The sequence below is a fragment of the Rana temporaria genome, chromosome 10 (genome assembly GCF_905171775.1).
Source record: "Rana temporaria chromosome 10, aRanTem1.1, whole genome shotgun sequence".
Taxonomy (NCBI): Eukaryota; Metazoa; Chordata; class Amphibia; order Anura; family Ranidae; genus Rana; species Rana temporaria.
In genome coordinates, this window is record NC_053498.1 from 19,687,797 (window position 1) to 19,701,557 (window position 13,761).

Here is a 13,761-nt window from a genome sequence, read left to right on the forward strand (position 1 = left end):
CACTTTTGGTGTTTTAGTGCATTTTTGGTGTTTTTGGTAAATTGTTGATGTGTTTTTGGTGCATTTTTGATGCGTTATTGGTGTGTTTTAGTGCATTTTTAATGTGTTTTTGGTGTTTATAGAGCATTTTTTGTGTTTTTGGTAAATTGTTGATGCGTTTTTGTGTTTTTTGATGCATTTTTGATGTTTTTGGTGCGTTTTTTTGATGCATTTTGGTGTGTTTTAATGCATTTTTATGTGTTTTTGGTGCACTTTTGGTGTTTTTAGTGCATTTTTGGTGCTTTTGGTAAATTGTTGATGAGTTTGGAGAGGTTTTTTTGTGTGTTTTTTTTTTTAATGCATTTTTGATGTTTTTGGTGTGTTGTGGTGCATTTTTTTAATGTGTTTTTGGTGGACTTTTGGTCCTTTTTTTGCATTTTTGGTGTGTTTTTTGATGCAGTCTATTGCACTTCCCCCTCCTTTTTTTCTGAGGGCCACTTCACACCACATGTAGTCCAGAGCATTTTTTTTTTTATCTACATCAAAAACACATGAAAAGTACTGTCGGTTTTATGGTTTGCAGTTGCAAAGTTCACACCAAAAACTAAAAGTAGAACGCGCTGCATTTTTTCTGCACAGAACTGCACTGGAAATCTGTAAAACGCACCGAAACGCACCGGACACCCTCCCGGATTGCACGTGTCCTTATTTTAGGTTAAGGGAAAAAAAGGGGGGGGGGGAATGCACTGGAATGCATCAAAGACGCACCAAAAACGGGCAATCATCCGCACTATGTTTCTATGGTGTGCGACATTATTCCTGCACTGGACTGCACTAAAACGCAGGAAAACGCATTAAAAACGCAGTAAAGTAAAAAAAAAAATGGGGGAAAAAATGGAAAAAAGAAGAAACAAATCCCCTGGAATGTAACTGGAAACGCATCGAAAATGCAACGCAACGCATCAAAAAATCCCAAAATCCTAACGTGTATGGCGACCCGAAGGCGGATTGTACCGAGAGAATGTAACACGTTGATTCTAATGTTTCTGGCGACTCCTTAAACCGACTTGTATGGTCAGATTGTACCGTGTAGGGTGACCCTTAAATTGTTTGTACAAAGACGGTCAAATTGCAACGCGTTTGGCTAACCGTAATCTTGCCACACCCGTTCCAATCGGATTGTACAATCTCCTTCTTTTCGAGCTAATGTAAGTATTTAGCACGCCGGTCTTCCCGATTGGATACGAATTGATTGGACGGCTCAGGTAGGTCCTCGTGTTACACGAGTTCTGCTTCATGTGTGGTGACTCTCTTCTTGAATTGATCGTATAGAATTTGTACAATCAGATTGTGACGTGTATAGGGGGGCCCTTGGATCGATTGTACCATCAGAAGGTAATGTGTCGGCTCATTCAGATTGTGACGTGTATGGTGACCCCCCTACGCCGATTGTACGGTCAGATGGCAGTGTGTACTGTGACCTTGAAACCAATTGTACGGAAACTTTACGGTTAGCTTGTAACGTGTATGGTGACCCTTAAGGTTGTACAAAGAGTTTTTTCGGTCGGATTGTAAAGTGCATTGTAGCCCTTAACCCGATTGTACATAGATTGTATGGTGTATGGTGACCGTTGATTGTACAGAGGTTGTACGGTCAGATGGCAGTGTGTATCGTGACCTGGAAATCGATTGTACAGAGATTGTATGGTGACCCTTATGCTGTTTGTGTGGAGATTGTAACATGTATGATGGGGACCCCCTTAGGTTGTACGGTTAGATTGTAACGTGAATGGTAGCCCTAAACCCATTTGTACGGTCAGATTGTACCGTATATGGTGACCCTTCGATTGTACGGTTAGGTTGTAACATGTATGGCGACCTTTAAACCGATTGTACGGTCAGATTGCAACGTGTATGGTGGTCCGTTGATTGTACGGTTAGTTTGTAACGTGTATGGTTACTGTTGGGTTGACTGTACAATCAGATTGTATGATGGGGGCAGTTAGATTGTAACGTGAATGGTAGCCCTAAACCGATTGTACAGGGATTGTATGGTCAGATTGTACCGTGTATGGTGACCCTTCGATTGTACGGTTGGGTTGTAACGTGTATGGTCACCCTTTAGACTATTGTACAGTCAGGGATTGCAACGTGTATGGTGTAACGTGAATTGTAGCCATAAAACCGATTTGTACAGAGATTGTACGCTCAGATTGTACCATGTTAGGTGACCGCTAGGTTGATTGTACAACCAGATTGTATGATGGGGACGGTTACAGTTTCTTATACAGAGATTGTACAATGGTGACCGTTGGGTTGATCGTACAATCAGATTGTATGGTGGGGACGGTTAGGTTGATTGTACGATCAGGTTGTACCGTGTATGGTGACCTCATCGATTGTACGGTCAGATTGTACGATCAACCTTACCGTCACCATAAATGGTACAATCTGACCGTACAATCGATGAGGTCACCATACACGGTACAATATGAGCGTGCGATCAACCTAACCGTCCCCATCATACATTCCGATTGTACGATCAACCTAACCGTCACCATAAATGGTACAATCGGATTGTTTGATGGGGACGGTTAGGTTGATCGCACGCTCAGATTGTACTGTGTATGGTGACCTCATCGATTGTACGGTCAGATTGTCCCGTGTATTGTGACCGTTGGGTTGATTGTACGATCGGATTGCATGATGGAGACGGTTGATTGTACCGTTTATGGTGACCCTAAACCGTCTCGAGTCGCCATTGAATATTGGGGGTGTTAAGGTCGATTGTACAGAGATTATTCAATCAGATTGTATGATGGGGGCGGTTGATTGTACGCTCAGATTGTACCGTCTATGGGGACCATTGAGTTGATTGTACAATCAGATTGCATGATGGAGACGGTTGATTGTACCGTGTGTGGTGACCGTTGGGTTGATTGTACGCTTGGATTGTATGATGGGGACGGTTAGGTTGATTATACAATCAGATTGCACGATGGAGACGGTTGATTGTATGCTCAGATTGTACCATGTGTGGTGACCGTTGGGTTGCTTGTACAATCAGATTGCATGATGGGGACGGTTGTACCGTGTATGGTGCCCGTCTGGTGTCGCCGTGTTTCCGATCGGTCGCTGTCAGCACAGTGTCGTTGAGTACAGCCCCCCCCCTCCCCCTCTCTCTCTGCCGTCGCTGGGCACATGCTGCCCCCCCCCCCCCTCTCCCTCCTGGCAGTGAAGGGGTTAGAGCCGCCACCCACATGGGACTAGTAAACAGTCCCCTCCCTCCCCTGCACAGCCATAGGCCGGTCTCCCGGGGCTCCTCCCCTCCCTTTGCATGTGATTAGCATAGATTAGTGGCAGGTGCAGAGGGAAGAGAAGAAGAGAGAAGGAAGGAAGCTGCGGCTGCTGATCTTCTTCTCCTCTCACCATGGCTTATGGACAGACTCTCCTCCTAGCAGGGACCCCACTACTACTACCACCACCATCCTCATCATCACTACTACCAGCACTACTACTACTACTCCTCAGCTCTGCAGGGACAGGTGAGGACCCTTTGCATTGATTGGCACCCCCCCCCCCCCCCTTTGGCTGCGTAGAGCTCAGCGCCACCGAGGCTCTTCCTGCACCAGGGAAGGGGTTAAATGTGTTGTACCGGGGGAGGGGGGGTGTTTAACCCCTTGCGGCACCGGCTGTGGCAGGGGGGGGTTTAAGGCATTAAATGTCACATCGTTGTTGCGCAGGGTTTGGGCACGCCGGTTGCAAAGGGCATCGGCAAGGAGGGTCCTCGCCTCCCGGGAGGGCACCGCCGCCGCAGAAGAGGGTTCCGAAACAAAGAGATGTGTGTTTAAGGGGCAGCGGCGTCGATCGATCGCTGAACGCTGTGCCCCCCCTCCCCCGTGCACCCTTGTGTTTTGTGGCGGAGGAGGATGCGGCGAGGGGGGGGTGGAAAGAGTTAACGGTGGAGGTCCCGGCGCGGTGCCCTTGTCACCGTTCTTCTCTTTGCCCCCCTTTTTCTTCCCAGTGCCAGCGGGAGGAATTCCACCCCTTTGTCCGCATTGTCCATTCAGGAAAAGCTGGCAGTGGTACCCACTGTGTGCCTGGCATTGCACACAATCCTGACCCCCCCTTCCCCCCTCCTACATTGGTGATGCACGCCTGCTGGCCAACTTTAGGAAGACGAAGGCCACTTGCCTCAAAGGCTTGCACTCTAATCGATTTAATTGGCGTCACCCCCCCCACGCTGGAGAAGGTTTGATGACGCCGTGACCTGACCTCTGACACCTTGGCAGCAGATGGTCACAGAGCTGCCAGGGGACTGCTGGGGGGGAACTACAAGTTCCAGTAGATAGGGGTCGCCGGCGAGCAGCCAGGCTGGTACTTGTAGTCCCCCCCCCCCCCCCCCAGACACAGGTGATGGACCCCCCTATTCCCTAACTTCCTACTGGCAACCCTGGAGGTGCCAACTGGAAGGTCATGGGCTTGCACTTCATCTTCTTCTTCTTCATTATACAGACAATGCCAGTGTTGGCACCGCAAACCAGCGCCAGCTCTTTTTTTTGGGGGGGGGGGGGGTTAGCCCGAAGAGCTGACAATTCAAGGATGTGGTGTGTTGGCTCCTTCTTGTAATTCTCATGTCAATGGTTTGTGAGTTGGGACCTGAGAGAGTTCCTGGATAGAGAGAGAGGGGCGCAAAATAAAAGAAGGAGCAATGTTTGTGTAACGCGCTGAGCGAAATGTTGGTTGGATATCCGAAAGATGATGATAATAATAATGTGAAAAAAAGTGCACAAGTATATAATAGAAAATATATCTATACAAAAATATTTATTGTTGTTATTTTGTTAGTATTTTTGTAATTCAATATTATTTTTATAACAGTTTTTTTTTTCTTTTTTTTTCTTGGACAAATTTACTATTTATTTTTATTGGTATTTTTAATACTGTTATCATCATCACCATTTTTTATTATTATTATCGTTGTTGTCATTTATTATTCAAAAAGCGATGATAATACAAAATAATTGTGATGATGATGAGAAGAATAATACTACTACTATAAATTGTGTGTGTGTATATATATATATATATATATATATATATATATATATATATATATATATATATATATATATATATATATATATATATATATATATATATATATATATTATTATTATTATTTAACTGTGTGTATGTATGTGTGTGTATGTATGTATGTATGTGCGTATGTGTGTGTGTGTGTGTATATATATATATATATATATATATATATATATATATATATATATATAAATTTAGATTTTTTTTTATTATAATTAATATTTTAAAACTGTATTTTTATATATATATATATATATATATATATATTATTATAAACAGTTTTGAAATTATATTAATTAAAAAAAAATATATATATATATATATATATATATATATATATATATATTTTAATTAATATAATTTTAAAACTGTATTTTTTTTATTATATATATATATATATATATACACACACACACACAGTTTTAAAATAATATTAATTATAATAAAAAATATCGAAATGTTATATATATATATATATATATATATATATATATATATAACAGTTTTTTTAAATTATATTAATTATAATAAAAACATTATAACTGTATTTTTATATATTATTATTATTATTATAAACAGTTAAAATATATATATATATATATATATATATATATATATATATATATATATATATATATTACTACTGAAAAAACTGTTTTATGATGATAGTAATAATAAAAACAATGGTGATGAGGATTATAATAATAATTATATTACTGCAAAACATAAATAGTAGTAGTAATAATGTTATTGTTGATATTAAAAATAAGTAATAGTAGTGGTAAATAATTGTGTTTATATATATATATATATATATATTGCATTGTTTTTTATTTATTTTTATTTTTTTCTAATCTATCCATCAGTTTTTGTATAGGTGCCCACACATGCCTAAGCAATCCATTGCTGTGTGTTTTAAGCGCTGCATGTTAATGCACGTTTCGGCACGCATTCACGTGCGTTGCGTTAGGACGGCCCATTCAATATCAATAGGCTGCCAACACAACACAACAGATCCAAATAAAAAAAGACACAACACAGGGTATTTGTGCATTGGGACATTACTATGCAGTGTGTTCATAATGAATGTCAGGTGTGTGGCCATGCGTTGTGTGCATTTTGGCGCATGTTCTATCTATCTATCTATCTATCTATCTATCTATCTATCTATCTATCTATCTATCTATCTATCATACTGGTGTGTGTGTGTATACAGTGTATATTGAGATATATATATATAATGGGCACAGCACTGTACAGAGAACCTGATGATTGACTTTCCTAAGTCTCCTCCTTTAGTAAATGGACCCTATAGAGTCGCATGGCTCCCTGTGCCCAAAGGCTTGCGCTCTATTCTTCTTGTTGGCACAGATGCCCACTATTCCCAGTTCTGGGGGGGTCGCCTAGTTTCGGAGGAAGCCCCCTCTTTCATAAACTAGGCCAGACCTTCCCAGCAGGCTGGTGGGAAGTGAAGCGGGGACCCCCGGTGCCCCCCCAGGGCCCGTTGCTCCTGATTACGCAGCGCGGGGGTCGCCATGGAAGACATTAATCATAGGGAGGATGGACGGTGTCCCTGACATACGTAGGAAGTGGCCCGTTTATGTCACAGATAATACGTCCCGGTGGCCATTCCACCTCCAGTCCCCACACCGTCCTCCTCTGTATTAGGATGGGGAGCTGGCAGTGTGCGGAGCGTCAGCCAGGGGGCAGTGTGGATAGCAGACTACAGGGAGGTCTGTCATCAGGAATCCAATCCCCGGCATTGTGTGCAATCACAGGGACTGATACATGGGACCGGGGATGAATGGGGGGGGACTGATAGATGGGACCGGGGATGTATGGAAGGGGGGGGGGACTGATGGGACTGGGGATGAATGGGGGGGACTGATAGATGGGACCGGGAATGGATGAAGGGGACTTATGGGACCGGGGATGGATGGGGGGCGGACTGATAGATGGGACCAGGGATGAATGGGGGGGGGACTGATTGGAATGGGGATGAATGGGGGGGACTGATAGATGGGACCGGGGATAGATGAAGGGGACTTATGGGACCGGGGATGGATGGGATGGGGGGGACTGATAAATGGGACAGGGAATGGATGGGACCGGGGATGAATGGGGGGGGGGGGCTAATGGGACTGGGGATAAATGGGGGGGGACTGATGGGACCGGGGATGAATGGGGGGGGACTGATAGATGGCACCGGGAATGGATGAAGGAGACTTATGGGACCAGGGATGGATAGGGGGGGGGGGACTGATAGATGGGACCAGGAATGAATGGGGGGGGGACTGATGGATGGGACCAGGGGGGAAAAGATGGATGGGGGGGCTGATGGGACCGGGGATGAATGGGGGGGACTGATGGGACCGGGGATGGATGGGGGGGGGGACTGATAGATGGGGGTGAATAGGGGGGGACTGATGGATGGGACCGGGGATGAATGGGGAGGGGGGACTGATGGGACCGGGGATGGATGGGGGGGGGATTGATAGATGGGACTGGGGGTGAATAGGGGGGGGACTGATGGATGGGACCAGGGCTGGTTAGGGGGGAAAAGATGGATGGTACCGGGGTTGGATGGGGGGGACGGGGACTGATGGACGGGGTTGGATGGGGGGGACGGGGACTGATGGTACCGGGGTTGGATGGGGGGGGACTGATGGTTGGGGGGGTTGGGTTAGGTTAGGGGGGGGGCTGCACAAGGATGGGGGGGGGACTGTCACTCGCGACTGGCCCATAAACTCTCTCACACTTCTCTCTCTCCAGCAATCATCCGGGAGCCATAAATATGAGAATGTGAGTGCGGAGGGGAGAGGGGCTCTGCATGTCAATGAGGGATTCGGGGGAGGGGGGAGAGGGGACGATGCCGAAACCTCACAGATCATCTCCCCTCCCCCTCCGTCTTGCACCGTTGTAGCGTCTCCTCTCCCCGCACACTCCTCTCCTCTCACAATGTGCATTAGAAGCTGCAGAAAGTCAGGTAGAGCCTCGTTTCCTGGGTGGAGGACCTCCAGTGTCATCCAGCACTTTCCTCCCCATCCTCTCCTTGTCCCGCCCCCTTTCATTCATTGGATTTTAGTGAAATCATTTATGGAGGTTCATCATCACGTGTGGGCGTCCGCTGGGAGGGGCGCTTCGGCAGCGGCGAGACACAGTCGCAGCTAAAACGATGGTAAAGCGCCACTTTACTGAGAACGCGGCCAGCACAGGTGGACCCCCCCATTCAGCACAGACCCCTCCATTCAGCACAGACCCCTCCATTCAGCACAGACCCCCTTCAGCACAGATGGACCCCTTTTAAGCACAGTCCCCCCTTCAGCACAGACCCCCCTTCAGCACAGACCCCCCCCCCCCCCCCCATCCCATTCAGTACCTCAGATCAGCCATAAGTGCGGCACAGGCACAGCAGGTTCCCTCCCCCTGTGTATACATAAACACTGGAGGGGGAGGCGGCTTCACTCTGCTCGCTGTGCCTGTGTGACATCCAACCCGGGACCGCTCAGACAGCCCGTGGCCGCAAAACACCTTCTCGATTTTCCAGGGGGGGGGGGGGTCAATTGCCCCGCCTTGCCCTATGGAGCGGACGCCCATGCATGTGGGCGTTACCAAGTATGACTGTTTTCAGGACGTTATGTACAGCGCCCTGCTGACCCCTCCCACCAGCCATGATCTGCCTGCATTGCATAGAGAAGCACAGAGACCCGGTGATGATCTTGCCAAGTATAAAATAAATAAAATGTAAAGAAAAGGGGAAAAGTTTTATGTAATAATCTCATTGGCCTGCAGACAAGGAAGGAGGAGCCAAGCGAGGCCGAGGACAAGCGGATTGGACGTCGGCTTTTAACCTTCTCAGTTCTAAATCCAGAAACCTGAAGTCTGGTTACCATGTCAGTGTATATACAAGAAACGGTTGCTATTGGTTACCATGTCAAGAAAATATACAAGAAACGGTTGCTATTGGTTACCATGTCAGTATATATACAAGAAACGGTTGCTATTGGTTACCATGTTGTCATATATACAGGGCTTGGTTTCTATTGGTTACTTTGTATGCATAGCCTGGCAGCTATTGGTTACAGTGTTGTAGGTATACATGCAGGGCCTGGTTGCCAACGGTTACCATGTTGTTGTCATATATACAGGGCATGGTTGCTATTGGTTACCATGTATGCAGAGCCTAGTTTCTATTGGTTACCATGTTATTGGCATATATACAGGGCTTGATGCGGGGGGGGGGGGGGGGTTTGTTACTGATGGATGGGACCGGGGTTGTAGGGGAGGTGGGGGGGACTGATGGATGGGCCCGGGGTTGTAGGGGAGGTGGGGGGGACTGATGGATGGGACCGGGGTTGTAGGGGAGGTGGGGGGGACTGATGGATGGGACCGGGGTTGTAGGGGAGGTGGGGGGGACTGATGGATGGGACCGGGGTTGTAGGGGAGGTGGGGGGGACTGATGGATGGGACCGGGGTTGTAGGGGAGGTGGGGGGGACTGATGGATGGGACCGGGGTTGTAGGGGAGGTGGGGGGGACTGATGGATGGGGGATTGCATACATAGTAACCTATAGAGGTTACTATGTATGCAGAGCCTGGTTTCTATTGGTTACAGTGTTGTAGGTACATATACCGGGCCTGGTTGCTAATTGATGCCATCGGTTACCATATTGTTGGCATATATGCAGGACCTGGTTGCCTTTGATTGCTCTGTTTTTAGGTTTGTATGCAGGGCCTGGTTGCTATTGGTTACCATGTATGCAGGGCCTGGTTGCTATTGGTTACCATGTATGCAGGGCCTGGTTGCTGTTGGTTACCATGTATGCAGGGCCTGGTTGCTATTGGTTACCATGTATGCAGGGCCTGGTTGCTATTGGTTACCATGTATGCAGGGCCTGGTTGCTATTGGTTACCATGTATGCAGGGCCTGGTTGCTATTGGTTGCCATGTATGCAGGGCCTGGTTGCCATTGGTTACCATGTATGCAGGGCCTGGTTGCCATTGGTTACCATGTATGCAGGGCCTGGTTGCTATTGGTTACCATGTATGCAGGGCCTGGTTGCTATTGGTTACCATGTATGCAGGGCCTGGTTACCATGTATGCAGGGCCTGGTTGCCATTGGTTACCATGTATGCAGGGCCTGGTTGCCATTGGTTACCATGTATGCAGGGCCTGGTTGCCATTGGTTACATGTATACAGGCATTTATGCAGGGCCTGGTTGCCATTGGTTACCATGTATACAGGCATTTATGCAGGGCCTGGTTGCTATTGGTTACCATGTATGCAGGGCCTGGTTGCTATTGGTTACCATGTATGCAGGGCCTGGTTGCTATTGGTTACCATGTATGCAGGGCCTGGTTGCTATTGGTTACCATGCATGCAGGGCCTGGTTGCTATTGGTTACCATGTATGCAGGGCCTGGTTGCTATTGGTTACCATGTATGCAGGGCCTGGTTGCTATTGGTTACCATGTATGCAGGGCCTGGTTGCTATTGGTTACCATGTATACAGGCATTTATGCAGGGCCTGGTTGCCATTGGTTACCATTTATGCAGGGCCTGGTTGCCATTGGTTACCATTTATGCAGGGCCTGGATGCTAATGGTTACCATTTATGCAGGGCCTGGTTGCCATTGGTTACCATTTATGCAGGGCCTGGATGCTAATGGTTACCATTTATGCAGGGCCTGGTTGCTGTTGGTTACCATGTATGCAGGGCCTGGTTGCTGTTGGTTACCATGTATGCAGGGCCTGGTTGCTGTTGGTTACCATGTATGCAGGGCCTGGTTGCTGTTGGTTACCATGTATGCAGGGCCTGGTTGCTGTTGGTTACCATGCATGCAGGGCCTGGTTGCTGTTGGTTACCATGTATGCAGGGCCTGGTTGCTGTTGGTTACCATGTATGCAGGGCCTGGTTGCTGTTGGTTACCATGTATGCAGGGCCTGGTTGCTGTTGGTTACCATGTATGCAGGGCCTGGTTGCTATTGGTTACCATGTATGCAGGGCCTGGTTGCTATTAGTTACCATGTATGCAGGGCCTGGTTGCTGTTGGTTACCATGTATGCAGGGCCTGGTTGCTGTTGGTTACCATGCATGCAGAGCCTGGTTATTCCCCCCCATGTGACACTGAACTCCATGCATTATCATGTTTGCTATATTAACTTAATATTTTGCTACTTTATTGTTACCAAAATGTTGCAAAATAACATTTTGTGTTTGTAAACAGTGACTCTTAGGAAGGGATACAATTATTGGTGTGAATGGAAAGAATGTCCCCATGATGTAGTTCATTAGATTAGAGCCGAGCTCCCAATTCTGCTCAGGGCTGGTTTTCCAGAATCACAGGTGAGCGCAATCAGTGGGGGGGGGGGGGGGTTTCTCATTACTGCACCTGTGCTCCTACCTGATCACCAAGAACACGAGACCTGCTCGAAGGGCCTCCTTCACATGGAGCCGGACAGACTCAGAGGTAGGCGGATGTAAATGGTCGCAAGTTTGGGGTCGCGAATGAAACGTCCATTTTATACTACCCTCCCCCTAGACTGGCGATGCTGCTGTCCAAAGGGGTCTCCGTGGGCTTGCACACTGGAGCGTTGCGCTAGCAGGACGGTAAAAAAAAAAAAATGCTAGCCACATCTTTGGAGCGGTGTGTGTATACCGCTCCTCCGCCGCTGCTGCTCATTGAAATCAATGGCACGGGCGCGGGTATACCGCCCGCAATGCCCTGCTTCAGCAGCTCATTGTGGGCAGTTTTAACCCTTTCTCGGCCGCTAGCGGGGGGTAAAACCGCACCAGTAGAGGCCGAAATGCCCTGCAAATTTCGCCCCATAGTGTTTACGGTAAAAATAGCAGAGTTTTACTGCCGACGCGATGGGCGGCTCAGTGTGAAAGGGGTCTGAGACTGGGATGGCATTAAAGTTCATGTGCGTGTAAAGGCAGGCGTCCCAATACTTTTTTTTCTATCACTGACAGCCTATCACCCCCATATCCTATATAGAGAGGAAAAGACTGGCTCCTAGATTCATAGAAAATGTGTTGCGCTCTGTATTCTGTTATATTATAGTATTATGTGTGTGTGTGTGTGTATGTGTGTATATATATATATATATATATATATATATATATATATATATATATATATATATATATATATATATATATATATATATATATATATATATATATATAAATTTATTTAGATGTGCGTTTATAAAATCCTCCCTCCTATCTAATAGCTGAATAATGCAAGTCCTGCACAATCCCATCCAGCTTTGGTATTATTAGAGGTGATGATGCTGTTTGGTGGCTTTTATAGACTTTGTTATGCCAAGTGTGACTTTCTGCCTTGACACTGCATACTAACATACAGGGCAGCCATCACACATTTTGGGGCCCCTGTGTACAGCTTTAGGCAGGGCCCCCCTGGAGCAGAGAACCGGTGGGGGGGTAATGGAAAAAAATATAAATAACCCAAAAAAAAAAAAACGTGAGGGGGGCCAGCTGGGCCTGTAAGGGGCCCTGGGGACCATCGGGCCCCTAACAGGTGTAATGCAAAAAAAATAAATGGGAGGGGGGCCAGCCGAGCCCCTTACAGGTGTAACGCCTGTACCCCTCTGATGGCATCCGAGCTAACATAGCTAAACTTCTCTATTCCTCTTACATTTTACTATCCGTCTCCAATAAGCACAATTACGCAAGTTCTACACGATCTCGCCTAGCCTAGGTATTATTGGAGGTGATGGTGCTTTTGTGGCTTTGTGTTAAGTGTCACTTTAGTCCTTGACATTCTGCTTTCCAATATAGTGAACTTCTCTCTTTCTCTTACTTTTTTTTTACTGTTTTTTAGTTAGAACAGTAATGCAAGTTCTACGCCATCTCATCTAGCCTTGCTATTCAAGGTGATGGTTGCTTTGTGGCTTTTATAGACTTTTATACTACGTGTCGCTTTATGCCCTGAAGCCTTAGCGCTCGGCTTCCTAACATGGCTAAATTGAAAACGCGTACAAAGATGCATGCTCCAACCCAACGTAATCCTATTTTTATATATATATATATATATATATATATATATATATATATATATATATATATATATATATATATATATATATATATATATATACATTTTTTTTTTTATTATTATAAAAAATATATTTTTTTTTTTTTTATGTCGAGAGAAACTGGGCAAAAAATACACACAAAGGGAACATATGAAAGGGGGAAAAAAAAACCACTATATATATATATATATATTTATATATATAATATATATATATAATGTAATGTATTTTTATTTTTTTTAATGATAATAATATAAAAAAATATTATTATATTTTTATGTCCAGAGGAACTGGGCAGAGGTCACACCAAAAAAAAAAAAAAAATACACAAAAAAATAAATAAAGTTTTTATAGATATATACACACACACACAGTAATATATATATATATATATATATATATATATATATATAATCTATAAAAACTTTTTTTTTTTGTGTATTTTTTTTTTTTATTGGTGTGACCTCTGCCCAGTTCCTCTCGACATAAAAATATAATAATATTTTTTTATATTATTATCATTAAAAAAAAAATACACACACACATATATATAATGATATTAATAAATATATATATATATATATATAATGATATTAATAAATATATATAATGATATTA

The 13,761-nt window shown here is 45.0% G+C and overlaps 1 protein-coding gene across 4 annotated transcripts in view; it reads left to right on the forward strand.

Annotated features, from left to right (window-relative positions):
- CADM4 (cell adhesion molecule 4) overlaps positions 1-13,761 on the forward strand; it is a 658,906-nt gene that overhangs the window by 98,826 nt on the left and 546,319 nt on the right. Inside the window, exon 1 of one of the 4 annotated variants that reach the window (XM_040327344.1) lies at positions 3,341-3,524. The exons of 1 other annotated variant lie outside the window; for it this stretch is intronic. In XM_040327344.1, coding sequence (XP_040183278.1) covers positions 3,410-3,524 — 115 coding nt within the window. In that variant the 5' untranslated portion in view covers positions 3,341-3,409. Of the gene's footprint in view, positions 1-3,340; positions 3,525-11,476; positions 11,553-13,761 lie in introns of those variants that run through there. 2 more of the 4 variants (XM_040327346.1, XM_040327347.1) reach the window with 2 other exon arrangements.